Below are 23,414 nucleotides of genomic sequence, written 5' to 3' on the forward strand. Positions count from 1 at the left end.
ATAAAAACTGCATATGCATTTATTAAATACATGTATATTTTATATATATATATATATATATATATATATATATATATATATACTTATTCAATATATATGTGCCAATTAGTAATGATGACAAATACAAGAATTTATAGAGTGATGTGCTGGTAAATGTTTAACAACCATCTCTCTGTGAAAGTAAGATTTGGGAGGACAATGGTGCTGATTTAAAGGATTTGCCATTTCCATGGTGTAAATATTCCCACTATGGCCGGGTTCAAACTATTACCATGACCTCTACTAGCTTGAAAAATTCCCAAAAATTCAACAATAGATTCTTTTGAGCCGAAATGTTATATATGTATGTATATGCTAACATATGTTAGTAGATAGAATGTAAAGGATGAATATCTGTTTACATGAAAATGTTTTCTGAATATCAGAGGAAATTACTTCTTTTGTTTCACATTACTCATTATTCTAAATAGCCTGTGGCTTTCTGTGACTTATGTCATAATATAATAAATCAAATTATAATTTCATCAAAATGAACCATGTATCAGTGTTCTTTTGAAGTTGGAAACACTTAATCTTCAGACAATAATGCATAAATTATTTTTAAACATTTTAACTGACATACATTTGGTCACAACAGTTAAAGGTTAAAAAAAATAAAAAAGCAGTATAATGTATTTTAACTTTATGTCCAGAATAATTCTCTGGTTATACTTGGTACATCACTGAAACTTTTAAAATACTTTTTAGATGGATTTAAAACATAATATGAGGACAAAGATAATGTCAAAGATAATGGTTGTTTTGTTTGTTTGTTATTTGCCTCATGTAGATCAGATGTGGATCAAAAGAAGCACAACCTACAAATGGCAATCAGTTCAGTTCAGTTGCTCGGCTGTGTCCAACTCTTTGCAACCCCATGGACTGCAGCATGCCAGGCCTCCCTGTCCATCAACTCCCAGAGTTTACTCAAACTCATGGCAATAGGCACAAACAGAAAAAGAAAAAAAGGCACTATAAAAGCCTGTTCTCTATAGCCCAGGTGATAGGAAAGGGACAGTCTAGCAGGATACAAACCTTTTAAAACCAGTCTAATTGAATCAAACACTAAAAGAAAAATTGGCCCACTCCCACCATATCAGCAAAGGTTGAGTGAGCATCCTAGCCCCACCCTTGCCAAGCTGTAAAGGCAACTCAAACTCTCTTTATGGAGGCAGGACTTGCATCCCCTCTGGGCAGCATCAAGGCAGTTCCCCAACCCTTACTCCCCACTGGAGTGGGGTCAGAAGAGACCCAGTGGGCAGTATTCTTATTACTTGCTTCAGTGCCCTGACTGAGCTGGAAACTATTTTACTGGTTCACATTAACCTTTTCTCTGTGCACACAATATTTTCCTGCCATCTCTTTTATGCCACACAATCAAATCTTTGTTCTTTTCCCTTCATTTTTCAGCTTAATAATAGATGTTACTTTACTGACCGTCTGCTTAGAAAATACAATTTTATTATTTTTAATTTCCCTAAAATTAAAAATAATAACATTTTATATGTAAATTTAGAACTTTGCCTGGTAGAATATCTATAAATAAACTTTAAAAATTGCTATCTACAAATATTTCCAATTTCGTAAAAGTATAGTATACAAACTAAAATTAACAAAAGCATATCAGTTCTGGCAAAATCTTCCTATCTGTATAAATTAAACAATTATAAGTTTAATAGAGGCAATAGATTTTCTTAACTAAAATAAATATGCAACAAATCTAGTTAAGAGAAAAGTAAGCCGGGTTTCTTGAATTTTGTTCATTTTTACCATTAGCAGTGAATTTATTGCTTGCTATTAGTGAAGTACTTATTTTTCCCATTAATATTTGTTCTTTGACCTTGACATGCATGTATGGGCTTACAAATATTCCCCAAGTCAGCACCACTTTTTGATGTCTTGAATTCTAAGAGGATTTTGTCTCCATTTCTATTATTTATTTTCTTCTCGATTCTCTTCCTGAGTTCACAAAGCATGGTACTACATGATAGAATTTTTTTTTTTTGCATTCCCTTCCTTCCCAGATTTTCTCAGAGGCTGGGTTTTCATTATTCTAGGGAATAATACTTGAAAACTTATTCTTGCCCTTTGTCCTGTATATGCAAGTCTTTATGCTATTTAAAAGGAGGCTTGAGTAATAACCAAAGATGGACAAGGTCCTTGCATTAGTCACAAACCTATACATTACAAAAACAGATTGTGAAAATTTCAAGCATTACATGTTGGATTCTAAATCAGTTATCACACTAATTCTTTGAATTACTTTAAGTTGAAATTGATACCCTATGAGACTTGAATAAGATTATAAAGACCATACTAATCGCTGAAATAATAATTTGCTTATTATTTAGAAGCTGACATTTTATGGAAAGCATTTGATACAGTCTATAATAATTTCCAGATATAACAAAAGCAATAAAATTAGATAAATCAAGCTAATATAGAAACTGTAATAAAACTCACAACCAGGAATTTTCTAGGAGCCTGGGACAACATGGAAATATGAAATGGCAGAAAGAAATTTGTAAAAATTCTCAGTTGGTACTTCCCTGGTGGCTCAGATGGTAAAGAATCTGCCTGCAATGTGGGAGACCTGGGCATGATAGCCCACTCCAGTGTTCTTGCCTGGAGAATCCACATGAACAGAGCGGCCTGGCGGGCTATAGTACATGAGGTCACAAAGAATTGGACACAACTGAGCAACACAGCACTACATTTTTAACAGGATGTTATCATATGGTAGAACTAGATAATTTATATTTAAACAAGAGCTACTATATTCAAGATAAGATACACCAAGATATCTTTAACTGGTAGGGACTTCCTGGAGCAAACTGTCAAGAAATATTGTTAGATTAAGTTTGGGCAAGCAGAAGCAACAGTGTGACTGATGTCCACCATGCACTCTAGCATAAGGAGTGAAACTGGAAATGTTAGTCTCTCAGTTGTGTTTGGCTCTTTGTGACCCCATAGATTGTAGCCCTCCAGTCTCCTCTGTCCATGGAATTCTCCAGGGAAGAATACCGGAGTGGGTTGCCATGCCTTTCTCCAGGGAATATTCCTGATCCAGGGATTGAACCCAGTCTCCCTCATTGCAGGTGGATTCTTTACCATTTGAGCTACCTGGGAAGCATGAGACTTTGCAAATTTTACACTATCTGAGCCTTAATTTTTTCAAAAATAAACAGATTGGTGGACTGAGTTATGAATAGCAGATAATAAGGGCTACCTCTCCTCATGCTACTCATGATGCTTGGTATTTAACATTCAAGAATCTAGTGTCATTGGAAAAATGGATTTTATTTTCTGTGTATGCTAATCTCTGCTACAGATAAGAATTTCACCGTTTCCAGTTCCCCGTAGATATACATGGAGGTCTTTAAAAGATGTTGAATAAAAGTGAAAGAATGGCAGAATAGAGGAAATGGTCCATTTTTATTCAAAAAGTTTGCTTGGTATTTCGGTGTTAAGCCCCAGTCAGTGGTAAAACAGATGCAGCTATGTGAAACAGGGACATTTCACTATGGTCACAGCATACCAATACAAAAAATTCTGTGTAGAGTGAATTGTCTTGTGGCTAAGCTTTCCTACTTTGTGGTTTTGGGCAGTGAGAAGTTCCTGATCAGCTCAAGTTTGTCACATCCCTCTCCTGACCATGGAGCCATCACGAGTGTCAAATGGCTGGATCCTTTCTCAAGTTTGCTGTTATTTTTCTTTCCTTCTGTTCTGTTGCTTAAAACACACAATGTTAGGGTAATTCCCTGGCAGTCCAGTAGTTAGGATTCTGTACTTTCATGTTTGAGGGCTCTTTGGGTTTAATCCCTGGTTGGGGAACTAAGAACCCACAAGCCACACAGTGTGGCTAAAAAAAAAAAGGTAGGTAAACATGAAAAAAAAAATTACCGACACATTAATAATACATACAAGGTAAGAGGATATTTTAAAAAGCAATACTTGAAATATTTTTGTAAACTTTTAGATTGTTTAAATGTAACTATCAAAATTTCTATAGTCTGAAAGTTCTTCATTTACTATATTACAACACTGACGTAATAGTGAAGTCAAATTTTATTAGTTTTGCAGTATAATAATCCAGCAGTAAAACGTGCTTCTGCTGCTTAGTCACTTCAGTTGTGTTCAACTCTGAGCAACTCTATGGGCTTCAGCTTGCCAGGCTCTTCTGTCCACAGGATTCCCTAGGGAAGAGTACTCCTCCACGACCTCCTCCAGGAGATCTTCCCAACCCAGGGATTGAACCTGGGTCTCCTCATTGCAGACAGATTCTTTATCACTGAGCCACCAGGGAAGTTCTCAGTAAAACGTACTTTAAAATTAATAATTGCATCAATCAGTATGTTGTAGAGACAAAGAAAATACTACTAGTGAATCATATCATTAAATGTTTTATAGGTTCAGTTCAGTTGCTCATTCCTGTCCGACTCTTTCCGACCCCATGGACTGCAACACACCAGGCTTCCTTGTTCATCACCAATTCCTGGAGCTTACTCAAACTCATGTCCATCGAATCAGTGATGCCATTCAACCATTTCATCCTCTGTCGTCCCCTTCTTCTCCTGCCTTCAATCTTTGCCAACATCAGGGTCTTTTCAACTGAGTCAGTTATTTGCATCAGGTGGCCAAAGTATTGGAGCTTCAGCTTCAGCATCAATCCTTCCAATGAATATTCAGGAAAGATTTCCTTTAAAGATTGACTGGTTGAACCTCCTTGCAGTCCAAGGGACTCTCAAGAGTCTTCCTCAACACCACAGTTCCAAAGCATCAATTCTTTGGCACTCAGCTTTCTTTATAGTCCACCTCTCACATCCATACATGACTACTGGTAAAAAAAAAACATAGCTTTGACTAGATGGACCTTTGTTGGCAAAGTAATGTCTCTGCTTTTTAATATGCTGTCTAGGTTGGTCATAGCTCTTCTTCCAAGGAGCAAGCATCTTTTAATTTTATGGCTGCGGTCACCATCTGCAGTGATTCTTGAGCCCAAGAAAATTAAAGACTCTCACTGTTTCCATTGTTGCCCCATCTGTTTGCCATGAAGTGATGGTACCAGATGCCATGATCTTAGTTTTCTGAATGTTGAGTTTTAAGTCAACCTTTTGACTACCCTCTTTCACTTTCATCAAGAGGCTCTTTAGTTCTTCTTCACTTTCTGCCATAAGGGTGGTGTCATTTGCATATCTGAGGTTATTGATATTTCTCCTGGCAATCTTGATTCCAGCTTATGCTTCATCCAGCCTAGCATTTCTCATGATGTCTCTGCATAGAAGTTAAATATGCAGGATGACAAAATACAGCCTTGACATACTCCTTTCCCTATTTGGAACCAGTCTGTTGTTCCAGGACTGGTTCTAACTGTTGCTTCTTGACCTGCATACAGATTGCTCAGGAGGCAGGTCAGGTGGTCTGGTATTCCCATCTCTTGAAGAATCTTCCATAGTTTATTGTGATCTACACAGTCAAAGTCTTTGACATAGTCAATAAAGCAGAAGTAGATGTTTTTCTGGAACTCTCTTGCTTTTTCAATGATCCAGGGGATTTTGGCAATTTGATCTCTGGTTCCTCTGCATTTTCTAAATCCAGCTTGAACATATGGAAGTTCGTGGTTCATGTACTGTTGAAGCCTGGCTTGGAGAATTTTGAGCATTACTTTGCTGCATGTAAGATGAGTGCAATTATGTGGTAGTTTGAGCATTCTTTGCCATTGCCTATAGCTGAAATTTGGAATGAAAACTGACCTTTTCCAGTCCTTTGGCCACTGCTGAGTTTTCCAAATTTGCTGGCATATTGAGTGCAGCACTTTCACAGCATCATCTTTTAGGATTTGAAATAGCTCAACTGGAATTTCATCACCTCCACAAGCTTTGTTCATAGTGATGCTTCCTAAGGCCCACATGACTTTGTATTTCAGAAATAAATAGATGGAAACAGGTAATTTCTTAAAATTTAATACCTAAAGCAATCACAGAGAATTTAACTCTCTCTCTTTTTTTTTCACCCCTACATTTTATTTTATTTTTTATTTTTATTATTATTATTTTTTTATGTGTTTTCCCCTTCCAGAATCCCCCTCCCACCTCCCTCCCCATCCCATCCCTCCAGGTCGTCCTGGTGCACCAGCCCCGAGCACCCTGTATCATGCATCAAACCTGGACTGGCGATTCATTTCACATATGATAATTTACATGCTTCAGTGCCATTCTCCCATAGCATCCCACCCTCGCCCTCTCCCACAGAGTCCATAATACTGTTCTATTTATCGGTGTCTCTTTTGATGTCTCACATACAGGGTTATCTTTACCAATTAACTAAATACCATATATGTGTGTTAGTATACTGTATTGGTGTTTTTCTTTCTGGCTTACTTCAGTCTGTATAATAGGCTCCAGTTTCATCCACCTCATTAGAACTGATTCGAATGTATTCTTTTTAATGGCTGAGTAATATTCTATTGTGTATATGTACCACAGCTTCCTTATCCATTCATCTGCTGATGGGCATCTAGGCTGCTTCCATGTCCTGGCTATTATAAACAGTGCTGCAATCAACATCGGGGTACACATGTCTCTTTCAATTCTGGTTTCCTCAGTGTGTATGCCCAGCAGTGGGATTGCTGGGTCATATGGCAGTTCTATTTCCAGTTTTTTGAGGAATCTCCACACTGTTCTCCATAGTGGCTGTACTAGTTTGCATTCCCACCAACCGTGTAAGAGGGTTCCCTTTTCTCCACACCCTCTCCAGCATTTATTGCTTGTAGTCTTTTGGATAGCAGCCATTCTGATGGGCGTGAAATGGTACCACATTGTGGTTTTGATTTGCATTTCTCTGATAATGAGTGATGTTGAGCATCTTTTCATGTGTTTTTAGCCATCTGTATGTCTTCTTTAGAGAAGTGTCTGTTTAGTTCTTTGGCCCACTTTTTGACTGGGCCGTTCATTTTCTGGAATTCAGCTGTAGGAGTTGCTTGTATATTTTTGAGATTAATTGTTTGTCCATTGCTTCATTTGCTATTATTTTCTCCCATTCTGAAGGCTGTCTTTTCACCTTGTTTATAGTTTCCTTTGTTGTGCAAAACTTTTAATTTTAATTGGGTCCCATTTGTTTATTTTTGCTTTTATTTCCAATATTCTGGGAGGTGGGTCATGGAGGATCCTGCTGTGATTTATGTCAGAGAGTGTTTTGCCTATGTTTTCTTCTAGGAGTTTTATAGTTTCTGGTCTTACGTTTAGATCTTTAATCCATTTTGAGTTTATTTTTGTGTATGGTGTTAGAAAGTGCTCTAGTTTCATTCTTTTACAAGTGGTTTACCAGTTTTCCCAGCACCACTTGTTAAAGAGATTGTCTTTTCTCCATTGTATATTCTTGCCTCCTTTGTCAAAGATAAGGCGTCCATACGTGTGTGGATTTATCTCTCGGCTTTCTATTTCTTTCCATTGATCTATATTTCTGTCCTTGTGCCAGTACCATACTGTCTTGATGACTGTGGCTTTGTAGTAGAGACTGAAGTCAGGCAGGTTGATTCCTCCAGTTCCATTCTTCTTTCTCAAGATTTCTTTGGCTATTTGAGGTTTTTTGTATTTCCGTACAAATTGTGAAATTATCTGTTCTAGTTCTCTGAAGAATACCGTTGGTAGCTTGATAGGGATTGCATTGAATCTATAGATTGCTTTGGGTAGTATACTCATTTTCACTATGTTGATTCTTCTGATCCATGAACACGATATATTTCTCCATCTATTTGTGTCCTCTTTGATTTCTTTCACCAGTGTTTTATAGTTTTCTATATATAGGCCTTTTGTTTCTTTAGGTAGATATATTCCTAAGTATTTTATTCTTTTCATTGCGATGGTGAATGAAATTGTTTCCTTAATTTCTCTTTCTGTTTTCTCCTTGTTAGTGTATAGGAATGCAAGGGATTTCTGTGTATTAATTTTATATCCTGCAACTTTACTATATTCATTGATCAGCTCTAGCAATTTTCTGGTGGAGTCTTCAGAGTTTTCTATGTAGAGAATCATGTCATCTGCAAACAGTGAGAGTTTCATTTCTTCTTTTCCAATCTGGATTCCTTTTATTTCTTTTTCTGCTCTGATTGCTGTGACCAAAACTTTCAAAACTATGTTGAATAGCAGTGGTGAGAGTGGGGACCCTTGTCTTGTTCCTGACTTTAGGGGAAATGCTTTCAGTTCTTCACCATTTAGGATAGTGTTTGCTGTGGGTTAGTCATATATAGCTTTTATTATGCTGAGGTATGTTCCTTCTATTCCTGCTTTTTGGAGGGCTTTTATCATAAATGGATGTTGAATTTTGTCAAAGGCTTTCTCTGCATCTATTGAAGTAATCATATGGTTTTTATTTTTCAATTTGTTTATGTGGTGTATTACATTGATTTTATGTGGTGTATTACATTGATTTAACTCTCTTAATGAACATATTTTTCATACCCAGCAGAATTCTGAAAATCTCTCAATTCAATTATAAAATGCTCAGTGAGATTCAATCATACTGATTTCTTATTATATATTCCAAGGGAAATATTTGAACAACCAAGAAATGCAAGATGAGGAGTAGTTAATTAGTGTCCAATTGAAAAGTGCTTATATGTACATCAAAACAATGAAGTAGCTGCTTTTTGTTTTGTTTTTGTAGGCAATTCAAAACATTCCAAGAATCAAGCAGATTTGTACAAAATACGATAAATCTGACTGAAAAGCACTGAGGAGTAGGAAAGCCAATTAAATGAATAAATTATTTCAATATTTCAGGAAAACTCTTCTTTAAACAAAAAGTCTGTGCCTTGGTCAGTGAATATTAAGAATAAAAATTGTTGCCATAATTTCACATAAATATTTGAATTTCATGTCAGGCGAACAAGACAACATTATTTTCTGTAGGGAGACACTGATGGTTAACGTTTATCGTATATCATTAAAAAGCCATTTAGCTGTTGGAATTTTGGAGTATAAACTGGAAATTAAAAAGTGAGTTTGCTATATTTTGGACTATCACTAGGTCAAAAATCTTAGAACCTTTTTCAGCTATAGCCAGAAATTTTTAACAAGTAACATTTTTATTTAGCAGAAAATAATTCTTCTGAATTTTGCTGAGAAATAATAAATATGATATTTTATTCACTGGGATAAGAAACAAAGAAGCATCAATGTTGTACAAATTCACATTACTAATGTGACTCTTACATGACAAGGATTTTTTTCTTAATATTTATTTGACTGAACCAGGTCTTAGTTGCAACCTGCAGGACTTTAGTTGTGGCATGCAAACTCTTAGTTGCAGCATGTGCAATCTTGTTCCCTGACCAGGGATAGATCTGGCCTCCCATATTGGGAGCATGGGGTCTTAGCCACTGGACAACCAATGAAGTCCCAAGGATTTTTATATATAGAAGAAATAGATTGCTGTGCCTCAGCTGGAATGCCCATTTTGGATGGACTACTCTCCATGGTAAAGTAAATTTGGCCAATAGAGTTTTGTTTGAATTTTAGAATATGGAAGAGTTTAGAGCCAGTCTGGACTTTCCTGGTGGCTCAGATGGTAAAGGATCTGCCTGCAGTGCAGGAGATCCAGGTTCAATCCCTGGGTTGGGAAGATCCCCTGGAGAAGGGAATAGCAACCCCCTCCAGTATTCTTGGCAGGAGAATTCCATGGACAGAGGAGCCTGGAGGGCTACAGTTTATGGGGTCGCCAGGAGTCAGACACAGCTGAGTGACTAACACTTTCACTTTCAATTTTTAGAGACAGTCTACATATACTTTCTATTATGTTTTCTGTTCTGCTGTTCTCTTAATTTTTCTTTTCCCATCTAAACCCATTCTTTGACTTGAGATATACCTAGATTTCCTTGGGTAAATCCTCCTAGCACAGCAACACCAAAATAGTCTTCTTGTTTCCTTTCAACCTCTTTGGAGTCATATTGTTACTATTACTACCCAGAAGGGCTTAGGAGAAATTCCTTGGATTAAATTAATTGTTCTCCTCTTTCCCTGCTTGTGATTCCTTGATGGTCAGTATGACCCTTAGACAAGCTTGTTTTCCACTCAGGCTTGTTCCTGCTGTTGAAAAAAATGTGTCTGGTAAACATGCCTAGGGCTGTTGCTATTAGAACCTTTCCAAAAACACTTTTTTATTTTAAATGTGTCTAGTTGTCTGGTTTCTTATCTAAAATGTTCTGTTATCTTTAGCTGTCAGACTTAAATACTTAAATTTGATAACCGATAAAACTGATAACTAGTAATTAAACTGAATGTTAGTTTTAAACTTATTTTTATTAGATTAAAACACATTAAGTTGCCATATGGAAAGTAAACATTGTCCAGTGTCAGTCATTTTATATTTTGACCTAATATTTTCCTCTTTACCATGAGGGTGACAATTAATAAAGGCTTGGGTTCAGGAGTCAAACACACAAACCTTCAAATTATAGCCCAGTCACTTCCTAGTTGTGTGATTGTGGAAAGTTATTTAATCTTTTTTGGCCTCAGTTTCTTTATTTGAAAATTAGACATAGTAATGAGACCACAGATAAATAGACCCAAGGCTGAGCAGCTGGAGTTCATCCCCTATGGACAGATACTCCAAAATAGCAGGAGTGGGAGCAGAGCCTGCCCAGATAGGAGATGCTGTTGTTGAGTTGCTAAGTCGTGTCTGACTCATTGCAACCCCATGGACTGCAGCACGTCAGACTCCTCTGTCCTCCACTGTCTTTCAGAGTGTGTTCACGTTCATGTCCATCGACTCAGTGATAAAAGATGAAAGACACATATTCCTCAATATTGAGTCAAGGAGACACTTGCGCAGAAAGGCTCCAAGGAGGTTAAAAGTGAGGGGACATCACCTTAGTAAGTGATGTCAATCTACCCTTAGGCCTCGTCACTAGAATCCATCTTGGCTAAGACATGCATGCGCACTTATTGGAGGATCCTGAAGTAAACCAAATATGGGGATCAGAACCAGGCAGAGCAGGATGATTGGCCAAAGGGCAACAGGAAGAAATGCCCCATAAAAGTGATTCAAACTACCACAAAGGCACAACTCTCTCAGAGTCTGCCCATGTATCTATCCACATGTGCCCTTTTTCCTGCTAATAAGTACTTTACTTGTTTCACTACTTCCCGTCTTTACCAGGAAATTCATTCCTACACAGCTGACAGGCCAGGGCCTTGTCACTGGCCACTCCCTCTGGTGGTCTAGTGGCTTGGATTCAGAGCTCTCACTGCCGCAGCCTGACTTCAATCTCTGGCCTGGAACCAAAACCTGCCTCAAGTAACTGCAGGCTGAGGCCACCTAAGATCAGCAATAGTATGCACTGCATTCAATTCTTGTATATATTAAAGGAATTAGTATACACAGTGTTGGGACTTCCCTGTTGGTGCAGTGGTTAAGGATCCACCCTTCCACTGGGGTGGGGAGCAGATTTGGTTCCTGCTCGGGGATCCCCACACATGGTGTGGTGCGGCCAAGAAAATAAATAAATAAAACAAAAAATAAACACCACGCTGCTATAGACTGAGTGCTCAAAAATATTAAAGTTATTATTCACACTGGATTTAATTAATACTTTGATTGTCTTTCCCACTCTATTCTTTGTCCTGTTGAATTTCCTGACTGGTGCCCCTGGTATGTATGAACTGCTCTTGCATTCCTAGCCCATCGCATTTTCACATATTATCTCATTTGATACTACAAACATTTTGAGATTTCGGGAGGTAGGGATTATTATCCCCCTTTTCCAAACAAAGAAACAAAATTTCATTATGTTTTCAAGGTGCACACAAGAACTAAAACGCAAAGCCTTGTGAGAATTCACTAATCTTTTTTCACCAAGCTGCCATTTGTAAGGTCATTTTCAAAAGGATATTCCTGGGCAGCAAATATTCTAACACTAATGGCATTAGATTAATATGATTATTCTGAAGAAATCTTCTCATTTATTATAAACTTCTATAATAGCCAGCGTTTATTTTGCTATTAATATCTACCCCATGTTGCTGTTGTTGTTGCTGTTTTGTAAGTTGTGTCCAACTCTTTTGCGACCCCATGGACTGTAGCCCACCAGGCTCCTCTGTCCATGGATTTCCCAGGCAAGAACCCTGGGGAGAGTAGCCATTCCCTTCTCCAGGGGATCTTCCCTACCCAGGGATCCAGTCTGGGTCTCCTGCATCTCCTGCATTGGCAGATGGGTTCTTTACCACTAGGGCCACCTGGGAAGCCCTCCAATAAAGCCTCATAATAGAACAGAAGTAGTAGAGACCTCTTATTGAGTCTGTCTCAGAAGCCCTCTGGTTTCTCCAGTGAGAACATCCTGAGGCAATGTGACCTTTGGTGAAGTAAAACTTAGGAGGGAACCAAGGCTACCAGTAATGATTACTGGTGCTATGAGAAAGGAGAAGTGAAGACCACTTTTCATCTTAACAGTCCAGAGTGAGATGGCGGTCAGGGTGTGGGAAGAAGAAAGAGGAAGCTCTGGGGAACTCCCACCATCACACAGAAGGAATTGCCCTGCATCCCCTCAGAATGATGGCAGAAACCTGTGAAATGTGTCCATGTACCATAGAGAGTGTCTATGCTAATTTGTTTAAAATTAGTAGGCCTGGTATGGGTCATTCAAATGCTTTGCTTTTTGCCCTTTTAAAATTATAGACAGAAAATGATGTTTTTAGTCTTTCTTCTAAAAGTAAAAAAGAGTTGAATTTCTGAAAAATAGTTGCATTAATTTTCGATCTTTGATTCAATTTGTGGTGTCCATCAAAAGTATCATCACTCTATCTTGGAGGCATTAAAATATATATGTTTAAACTCAGATCCCTCTCCTTACTGACTCTGTGACCTTGAGAAAGTTAATTAACTTCTCTAAGCCTCAGTGTTTTTTAATCTGTAAAATGAGAAAATTTTAGAAATAGTAAAAAACCTCAGAGGACATTTATAAGTATTCAATACAAAAAGGTGCTTAGTGCAATACCTGGCACATCACAAGAACTCAACAAATTATAGAGATAGTATTTCATATGAATATACATACATTTCATATATGAATACATTTGTATTTCAGTGTATGCATATACTGTCAAGTATATAATGTGTGTGTGTGTTAGATACTCAGTTGTGCTCAACTCTTTGCAACTCCATGGACTGTAGCCCACCAGGCTCCTCTGTCCATGGAATTTTCTGGGCAAGAATAATGGAGTAGTTAGCCATTCCCTTCTTCAGGAGATCTTCCTGACCCAAGGATCGTATCTGGGTCTCCTGCATTGCAGGCAGATTCTTTACCATCCAAGCCACGAGGGAAGCCATACTTATGTGTATGTGTTTATTTATAAATTTTATTTTTTTAGGTTTCTGAGTTTGGGGCTCTTATATATCAGAAAAGGTGAAATACTTGTCTAGGAGGGCTGGATGCAATAGTTTCTTTTGGGGCTTTTGCCTGTCACTGCCAATTCAACATTAAACTAAGGCATTCAAATTAAATGACTGCTGCCTGCACAATTTAGGATCTTTCTCAGCATCATCACTAGGCTTCAAATAAAGCAGACTGAGTGTTTGCTTGAGTATAAATCTAATATAATCCTCAGAAAAAGCCAGGTGTGTTTCCTGTTTGAAATGGTTGGTTATATGTTTCCAGGTGCTTATGCAGAGCATTGCTTGGGATGTGTAAATTGCCTTCTATTGAGGTTATCTTACTTAGCTGCCACCTTTCTCCCTAATCCCTGGCTGCCTGATGTATTTATTTTAAGTGTCTCTTGTTTTTAACCACCGAAAATAAAATGAAAATGCCTAAAGCTCTAGTATCCCTTTTGACAGTACTCTGACAGCAATATCCAGATTTGCCTTCAAATTTTCAGTTTTATATTTCCCTCAAACTTGTTGATAACAGTTGTTTAGTTATTATATGTCCGATACAGAATTCACCAAAATTTGTGAATTTGAAAACTGGAGAAAAAGCAGAAGCAGTTGTAAACCGAACATACAGTGCTTACATTTTCTTATTATTTAAATAAGCAAATAAACATGAAAATAATGAGTGCTTCTCTGTTGTTTTGCTAGTGAAAGGAATAATTTCAAAAGTAACCTTTTAAAAATCTATTTGTGAAATGTGTTTTCCATGAAATGAATAATTAGTTTATGTCCCAACTTCTCAGGAAGTTCCTTACATGAACAGCTGACTTGGACGTTTGACTGAATACATTTTTCCTGAACTTTTGAATTATTAATCTTGGCCACATGATATGCAAATCAGACTGCACTAACTATGGCCAGCAGCATAGCACTGGATCAGAAGTTGTATCAAGTTGCTGGCAAAAAATTTCTGTCAAGGGATCAAGCCTTCTGACAAAATGGTAAGCTCTAATGCAATTCATGTTGTCCAGATATATTAAATAACTCTAGACCTCCCATTAGTTAGGGGTTTCTTTTAAAAGTGGTCTGTGAGCAACCAAGATTTTAAGCAATGTTTAAATCAGCTGTCTGAACTGTCATTTGTAAGTACACAAAGAACAGCAAAAGAAGCCAAAAGGAAGTCATAGCTGTTTCCTCTACATTTTTTTTTTACCAAATTGTATGTCTTGTTTTAATTGCCAAATATAAATCTAATTTATTAAAAGGGGTTTATTTATTTTATTTGCTAATTCTTGGTAACATATTTCAACAAAAAGAATAATTGGACTTATTTAGATAAATATGAATACTTATAGAAAATAACTAAATTTCTAAATCAGATGAAACAATCTATAATGTATAATAATTGCATGCTCAGAAAATAATGTGTTATAAGAAATTTTAAGGCTTTCTAAAAATGAGATTTAGCATTTATGTTTGTAAAAATTATATTCTTTAAGAATATTTATAGTTCACCAAGGAAAAGGAGAAAATTGTAGAAACTGTTGCTATTATAACTTCCAGAACTTTCAATAGTTGGTGAAGTATTTTTAAAGAGCTTCATAAACACACAATTTGAAACAGTTCTATCAGCCTTTAATCCTTTGATTTCTGGTATAATTCTGGAATATATAAAAAATATATAAAAGATGAAGTCATTCATATTGAATGATTATATCTTTTCAGTGTAAATATTTTCATTCAAATTATCTATCAATGAAAAAGCAATTTGTTTATAAATACTTATATTGCTATATAGTCTTGAGGTAGTTAAGAATTAAAATTTCATAAATGTTCTTTTTCTTAGTGTGATGATTATAAGAAAAACACTTTAAAAGCTAATAGACTATCAAACAGTTTTAAATTTGTGTCAAAAGTGTACATTTTTAAAAAGCTGAATACAATTAAAGTGATACTTTGTTCCCAAATTAAAAATGAGAACTAGTGATCTACTTATGTACATTGAATGCTATTTATAGTTTAATACCTCTAAAAAGTCTAGATATATTTTAATAAATATAATTAAAGGTTTCACTTTAATTGCCAACATCTAAGAAAAAAAAAACTTGTTAAAAATAATTCATCCAAATCAGCTATAACATATTTAATAATGATTTCTATTTCTAAAATTTAAAAATTTAACCACTAAAAAGCAAAGAGAATATTAATTTTTCATGAGGGAAGTTCATCTTCAACAAGAATTTTGCTTAAGGACTAGGTTACTTCAATTTGTAGAACTGTGATGACCACACTAAAGATACACTCATCCAAATTGAAACCTAAAAATAGTGGGTCCAGGTGAGGTTATAGCGGTCTGAAAATGTTAGACATCCTTACCTTTATAAAGGTCTTTATAAAGTCTTCGTGAATGTATTTTCCTTCCATGGCAGCCAAACCTTTATGCCACACATAAGCTGCTGACATAAGTCAGTACATTTAAGCACTGACTAGGCAGAAAGAATTATAATTAGAAAAAGGAAATTCAAAAATGAAACAAGTAATCTTCTTGTCGTAATGAAACTTCCTACTGGTTTAATATTCACTTGGGTGCATGCACCAGCATTTTAAGTATTCCCCAAATTACAAAGTTGCCTAGAAATGAACCTTGAAAAACTCTTAATATTTACAACATGGGCAAAGAAAGATTAGACTGTAAAAGGGTCTACAAAGAGAGGAAAGAGGACAACAAGGAGATTGCCATGTCACAGAAGGCAAGGAAGAGAGAACTTCCAGAATCATGGAATGGGGGTCACTGGCAATAGAGTAAAAAATAATGTTGAAAAATTACCAGTGAGATGAAAAATAAAGCCTGTATTTTGTAAATACCATTGAATTTCTACTGTATTTCTAGAAATTTTTAATATCACATATGCAGATTTGGAGGTAAAACTAGACAGTCCAAATAAACCAAAAGCAGAAAGGACAGAATAAAAATTATCTGGAATCTCATCCACAGGAATATTTTAGTATTTGTCCTGAACTTTCTGAGGTTTATTAACTTCGGATGTAAATTTCAATTTTTTAGCTAATTTAAATTTTTAAAATTGATCCTAGGAGATATATATTAAATTTTACCTTCTACAACTGTATGTCTAAATCATAGATATCACTCCTACAATTGCCAATTTTGAGTACTAGTCATAGTATATCCAGGGCTTCCCTGGAGGCTCAGATGGGAAAGACTGTGCTTGCAATGTGGGAAACCTGGATTTGGTCCCTGGGTCAGAAGGATCCCTGGAGAAGGGAATGGCAACCCACTCCAGTATTCTTGCCTGGAGAATTCCGTGGACAGAGGGACCTGGAAGGCTACAGTCCATGGGGTCGCTAAAGAGTCAGACACAACTTGATGACTAATGTGTTCACTTCCGTACTATATATAGCATCAGCTTTTACGAGGAAATAGAGCAAAGAGCTTAATTTGGTGGACTTACCACTTATTAGACCTCAGAAGAAATATTTATAAAGATGCTTTGTAAAAAGTCAAGTGTTTATGTTCCTCTTTCCACTAAGCAAGTGTTTATAGACCAGTACCAGGTGTAGAAGATAAACTGTATGTAAGATAAAATTGTGAGAAATGCTAAGAAAAAACTAAATATACAGTGGGCAGAAGGCTAGTTAGACTGGGGAGTCAGAAACTATCTTGGAGAACTACACTTAAACTGAAGTCTGAAAGAAGCAGAGATATAAGACAGAGGATGTGATGGAGCAAAGATTATATAAAAGGTCTGTGAAAAATTCAACAAACTGAAAATTAGGAAAATTCTCTGTGCGTGCAAACAACAGGAAGAAAGATGAGAAAGGAGGAGAATAATACTAGATGAGGTTGAAGTGGAGTCCAGGAGCTAGACCATGCAGGCATTGAAGTCTCACTAAAAATTATGGACTTTATTCCTTAGACTGTGAAAATCGTTCAAGCCTTTTGGTTGCAGAGAGAAATATGATCAGCATTTTGACTGCAGGTTTTAAATATTGTTTAGCTATCATGTTGAAAGTAGACTGAAAGGGGGCCAAGGAAGATCTGAGAAGACAATAGGAGACTCTCACGTAGTCCAAGATGCTGGTTGCCTGAATTAGAATGGTGATGAAAGAGATGAAGCAATAGCGATGAACTAGAGAAATAGCCAGACATTGAAGTCAACAACACATGGTTAGTTTACTCATTATTGGAGGTGAGCTACAGATGACATCAAGGACATTTCTCAGATGTCTGAGGTGAACATTTCAGTAAATGGTATGGCCATTTACTGAGTTAGGTGGAGGTACAGCAGGATTGAGAAGGAAGTTGGAGAACTTATATAGGATTTCTAGAGACAGGCACCTCTGAGAGATCAATCTATGGTAATAACTATAAACCACTAGCGCTTATAAGACATGGCTGGGCTGGGATGCACATTGAGAGGTGGATATATGGATGGTCATTAAAGATAGAAAGTGGATTGGATCATCCAGGCATCTAGATTGTTGTTGTTCAGATGCTAACAACTCTTTGTGACCCCATGGACGGCAGCACACCAGGCTTTCGTGTCTTCACTATCTCCCAGAGTTTGCTCAAACTCATGTCTACGGTATTGACAATGCCATCGACACCATGGACATGAAAAGAAGGGATATGATAAAGAAAGGAGTTTAGATAAAGAAGGAATTCAGTACTGATCCTTGAGGAAGTCAACATTTAATGCTTAGGCCTTGAAGGCTTAGACCACAAGAGAGTCTTCAAAACACAACCAGGGAGGGAAAAAAAGGAAAATTAGGAGATTTTCATGTCACAGAAGGCAAAGGAAGGGAGTACTTCTATGAAAAATGGAAAAACATAGCTGTTTGAAAAACAGCAGAGACGTCAAATAAGATGACTGAAAAATAAGCATTAGATGGAGCAATGTGGAGGCCATTTTGGTGGAGTGATGGATCAGAAGCCAAACTAAAGTAGATTGAAAAAGGAATAGGGTGTCAGGATGTCAAAATAATTAGTGAAGACAGCTCCAATGGTGATCAATGTATGACAAGAAGAGAAACATGTGAAACCAGGGAGAGTTGTTTACATCTTATATATGCCTTGTTTTTAAGACAAGATGAGAGTATATAAGAGCCATTGGAAAGGATGCAGTTGAGATGGAGAGGCTGAAAAGATGAAGAATAACATGTAGGAATCTTAAGAACTCAGGGATGAGTTCAATCTGAAGTAAGCCAAGAGAAATAGATATTTTCTGTTGTCACAGGAAGGAAGGAGGAGAGGATAGTAAGATAGGCAGGAACCAGAGAGTGGACGCCCAATGACCAGGTTCTTCTCAGGGATTCACAGGCAAAACTGTTAATGATGAGTAGGAGAGAGGTTTGAAAAAATTGGAAAGATATGACAATGAGAAATGTAGTAAATTGCTGGTAATGTGAGAGAGCCGTAACCTCACATAACTTCAAATACAGAGTGAAACCAATCTGCTTGGTTATTCAAATTAGCCTGCTCAGTTTTACAGTGAAGGATCCACTGTGTGTGATGCCATGGGCTGCAGGGCAAATTCTGGCCCTGGCATTTGGTGACCAGTGATTAGTAATTTAATTCTTCAACCCAGGTTTTTGTCATGTCTAGTGGGATGAAAGCGGAGTTGAGTTAAATGGATTTTTCTGAAAATTAGAGATAATATTTGTGATGTGCTTGGCATATGTCAATAAATATGTTCTCTTGTTGCCAAAATTGAAATACTGGAATTGTATTTTATAAACATAATACAATAAGCATAATCCTTTGTCCATATGGAAACAAAATCAAAGCCTTTAAAACTGCAAGACTAAAGTTGTAAGAATCCCTATTTCCTCTTCTAATCTATGGTTCAGTTAAACATAGCTCAGAGAATTTGTTGAACTACTGTGATTTGCTATGGACCAGTCAATCCTGAAGACATAATTAATTTGACTCCTCACTTATTTCACTGCAGTTTCTCTTGGTCTCTTCGCTGTTTGTCAAGTCCTCTATGCATGTTTCCACCTCTGGACATTTGCATGTGCTTTTTGTTATGTCTGACAATCTTTATCATTACATGACATGCACTTATTTCTTTCTTGATTTTTCCCAAGAGAGAAAAAGTTATTTGAGATGGGGAATGTTATTTCACTCACAACTGTCATCCGTGTCTAGCATATAGTTCAAAGGATCTCAATTAAGTATAGATAAAAATAATATATTAATGATATATAGGCATATAATTATGTATTATACATATGTACCTCTTACTAATTTAACCAACTCTCTGCAATTCAAATTTTAAGTGTTACTTGATGATGATGACTATGTTGATCATGATGCTAATAATGAAGGCAATGATATTTTGTACAGTTTTGCTTTCAGTCTTACTTTAGTGATTCATCCTTACGTTTTCTCTCCTTTCTTTAGGAATGGAATGCAACTTGTGAACACTGGCAGGCCGTGCAGACTGCCCTGGAAAGCTGCTACCTTCCCATTTTTTATGGCATTGAGTTTATTGTGGGTATCCTTGGGAATACTGCTGTTGTTTTTGGCTACCTCTTCTGCCTGAAGAACTGGAACAGCAGTAACATCTACCTCTTCAACCTCTCTATCTGTGACTTGGCTTTTTTGTGTACCCTTCCCATGCTGATGAGACAGTATTCTCAGAGAAAATGGACATATGGGTATGTGCTGTGTATAAGCAACCGCTACATACTTCATGCCAACCTCTATACCAGTATTCTTTTCCTCACTTTTATCAGCATCGATCGATATCTGCTCATGAACTATCCTTTCCGGGAACATCTCCTGCAAAAGAAAGCATTTGCTATTTTAATATCTTTGGCCATTTGGGGTTTAGTAACCTTAGAGCTCCTGCCCATACTTATTTTTATACATTCTGATGACAATGGCAACAACTGCACTGATTATGCAAGTTCTGGGGACCCCAATCGCAGCCTCATTTATAGCATGTGTCTAACTTTTCTTGGCTTTCTCATTCCCCTTTTTGTGATGTGCTTCTTTTATTTCAAGATTGCTCTCTTTCTAAAGCAGAGGAACAGGCAGCTCACTACGGCTTTGCCCCTTGAGAAGCCTCTCCACTTAGTCATCATGGCAGTTGTGATCTTCTCTGTGCTTTTTACTCCCTACCATATCATGCGAAACATCCGGATCGCTTCACGCCTGGAGACCTGGAAGAAGTCCCCATGCACTGAAGCCATCATCAACTCCTTGTACATCTTGACAAGGCCGTTGGCCTTTCTGAACAGTGTCATCAACCCTGTCTTCTATTTCCTTATGGGAGATCACTTCAGGGAGATGTTGATGAATAAACTGAGGTACCACTTCAAGGCCCTTACATCCTTCAGAAGATGAGCTCATGGACTAACATTTTCATTCGGGAATAGTGAGGTGCCTGTGTAACAGATTGTTTTACAGAAGCAGCTGCAGGCCACTTAGAGTTTAACTCATTCATAAATCAGAGAGGCCCACAGACTTGACCCTGGTTTAAAGGCATGCTGGACCCAGGGTGTGTGAAAAGAAGATGATGGAAGGTATTTATTGGTTTCTTGACCTAAGCATTGAAAGGAGTTGGACTAGCACTGTCTAATGTTTGAGCACGTAAGTCCAAAATTCTAGGTCATATAAGACCCTCTCAATCAGTGTAAAAGGAATAGAAGATAAAGTTGCAAGTTGTTTGTGTTTAATCACTAGTCAGATTGTAAAAAAAAAAAAAAATTGTGTTGGCAATATTCTGTATATTATTCGTGTGTGTGTGTGTGTGTGTGTGTGTGTGTGTGTTAGTTGCTCAGTCATATCCAACTCTTTGTGACCCCACGGACTAGAGCCCGCCAGGCTTCTCTGTCCATGTAGTTCTCCAGGTGAGAACACTGGAGTGGCTTGCCATTCTCTTCTCCAGGGGATCTTCCTAACCCAGGGATCAAACCCAGGTCTCCCACATTGCAGGCAGATTCTTTACTGATGAGCTACCAGGGAAGCCCATACAATGTTATTCATACAAGGTTACTCATACAATCCTATAATTTTTTGTGAGGACCAAGTAAGAGAAGATTAGTCATGTGCTGTTAAATATTGTTGCTAGAAGCTGCGATCTTGAGCAAATTTAGAGATAATAGTAGCCACAAAGAGCAGAAAAAATATAACTCGTTCAAATATGCCTATATTTCTTTATATTGATTAAGAATTGGGGTCCAGTTGTAATTATAAGTCCTTTTTTGTTGTTATATGGTTTTTAGTGCAAAGAATCATATTAAATAGAACCTAAGGAGATGATTTCATAAAGAGAGACATGTTTGAGCTCGGCTCTCAGGGGACTTAGGTTTATGTGGCTTTATAAAAGTAATAGAGTCAGATACCAAGGATAACTGTAAAAATTCCAAAGTCATAGAACACAAAGCACCTACCAGGAAATCCAAAGGAAGGCAAAACAAAACAAAGTCAGTGCACTGTTTTTATAATGAGTGTACCATCTGGTATTTTATGCTCACAATGTGATTTTCAGTGCATGGAAGCATATTAAGTTCATTAGCCTTCCTGCTCTTGATTAAATAGTAAACTTTGAAATATATTAATATCATAAAACCAGCAAATAAGAGGAAGTGAAACGGTAATGTCAAAACTTATTGAGTTAATTATTTTCCTTTTTTGGAGGGAAAAATCAGTTTTTCTACCTCCCCTTGCCCCAAATACACACACACTTGTTTTTTTTTTAAGCAATGGGATAATTTACAAGGACAATTTTATCTTGAGAAAGTGACTCATATCTGCAATGAGACTTATTTTCATAGAATATTACCTAAGACCATTGGAGGAAATATTTTAAACAAAACACGCTATGTGAATTTGCAAAATGTACAGAACATTTATGTACCTATCAATATAGATTATTCCAGGAGGGTTATGTAAACACTATCCCATGCCACAAATCAAATTTGGAGAGGGGGAATGGGTGCTGCATTAGCTATTTGGAATTTAAAAGTATCATATAATAATTTACATATTACATGCAGTAAAATGCGTGCATGGCCTATGCTCTTTTCCTATGCTCTTTTCCTTAAGGTCATTAACTGTAATGCGAAGGATGAAAATAAACATTATAGAAGCAAAGACATAAAATTCCATGTCTTCCCTGTTTTAAGGTTCCCTGGTAACATTATATTCTGACATTCCAAAAACCCAAAATGTTCCCTTTGAAATATTATAAAAAAACATTACTCACAAAGGATTTGTTTTCCTACCTAACCTTAGGCTTTCAAATTTTTTTTCATGTTTTGTCAATAATTTTAAAGTGTCAATGTCATTTTATAACTGCCTGATAAAAGTTGATCTTCTGAATTTTTTTCATTAGAAAAGGCCACAAGAAAGGGTCTTAGGAAAAAAATATTCGCTTATCTGCAAACATATAATTTAACTGTAATTTGCATTTGATGCATTGATTTTCATTTGTAAACATGAAATTAAATTTGTGCCACACCTATCCCAAGAAGTGGAAGGGGTAAGCTTTTCTAATAGTATAGTGAAATATTTTGTGAAACTATGAACTCTTACACATATTTTATAAACAAAATGTTAATTTTATAGCATATTTCTTATTTCTTGTTCAAATTTGTCCTGTGATAACTTAATCCTTAACTGATTAAAGTGATCTGCATGGAAGTTGCAAGAACTATTCCATTTGCATTTTGTACCAGGTGATTATAATTGCAAACGATAAGTAATGAATTGAATCGGAAACAATAATTAATGAATGTAATCTCGAACAATAAATAACGGATATCATTTCTGCATTTGTGGTTTGCAAGGGAAAAAATGTTGGGCTTTAATAACTTGTCTTTTATTGGCTTTTTAGTATCTTCCAGAATCATGACTAAAGTATTTGGTCCAGCATTTTGCAGTCTGGACCCACCTATTCCCTGTGCATTATGTCTCACCACTGTTGTCACAAATTATACCCTCCAACCAAGATAGCTACTTCATTTCATTATATTTAGAC

At 36.7% G+C, this 23,414-nt stretch overlaps 1 protein-coding gene and 1 long non-coding RNA gene across 2 annotated transcripts in view; one reads left to right on the forward strand and one right to left on the reverse strand.

Annotated features, from left to right (window-relative positions):
* LOC145538467 (uncharacterized) overlaps nt 1-15,888 on the reverse strand; it is a 153,496-nt gene extending 137,608 nt beyond the window's left edge. The window contains exon 1 of the long non-coding RNA XR_014076873.1: nt 15,781-15,888. This is a non-coding gene — a long non-coding RNA (uncharacterized LOC145538467). The remainder of the gene's footprint in view (nt 1-15,780) is intronic.
* Nucleotides 14,339-23,084, forward strand: SUCNR1 (succinate receptor 1). The gene is made up of 2 exons (XM_081570523.1): nt 14,339-14,405; nt 19,829-23,084. The coding sequence occupies exons 1-2, from the start codon at nt 14,403-14,405 to the stop codon at nt 20,774-20,776; spliced, it is 951 nt and encodes a 316-aa protein (XP_081426649.1). The 5' UTR covers nt 14,339-14,402; the 3' UTR covers nt 20,777-23,084.
* Nucleotides 23,085-23,414: the final 330 nt, after the last annotated feature.

This window comes from Giraffa tippelskirchi, chromosome 2 (genome assembly GCF_054371585.1).
Source record: "Giraffa tippelskirchi isolate mGirTip1 chromosome 2, T2T-mGirTip1v1.2.pri, whole genome shotgun sequence".
Taxonomy (NCBI): Eukaryota; Metazoa; Chordata; class Mammalia; order Artiodactyla; family Giraffidae; genus Giraffa; species Giraffa tippelskirchi.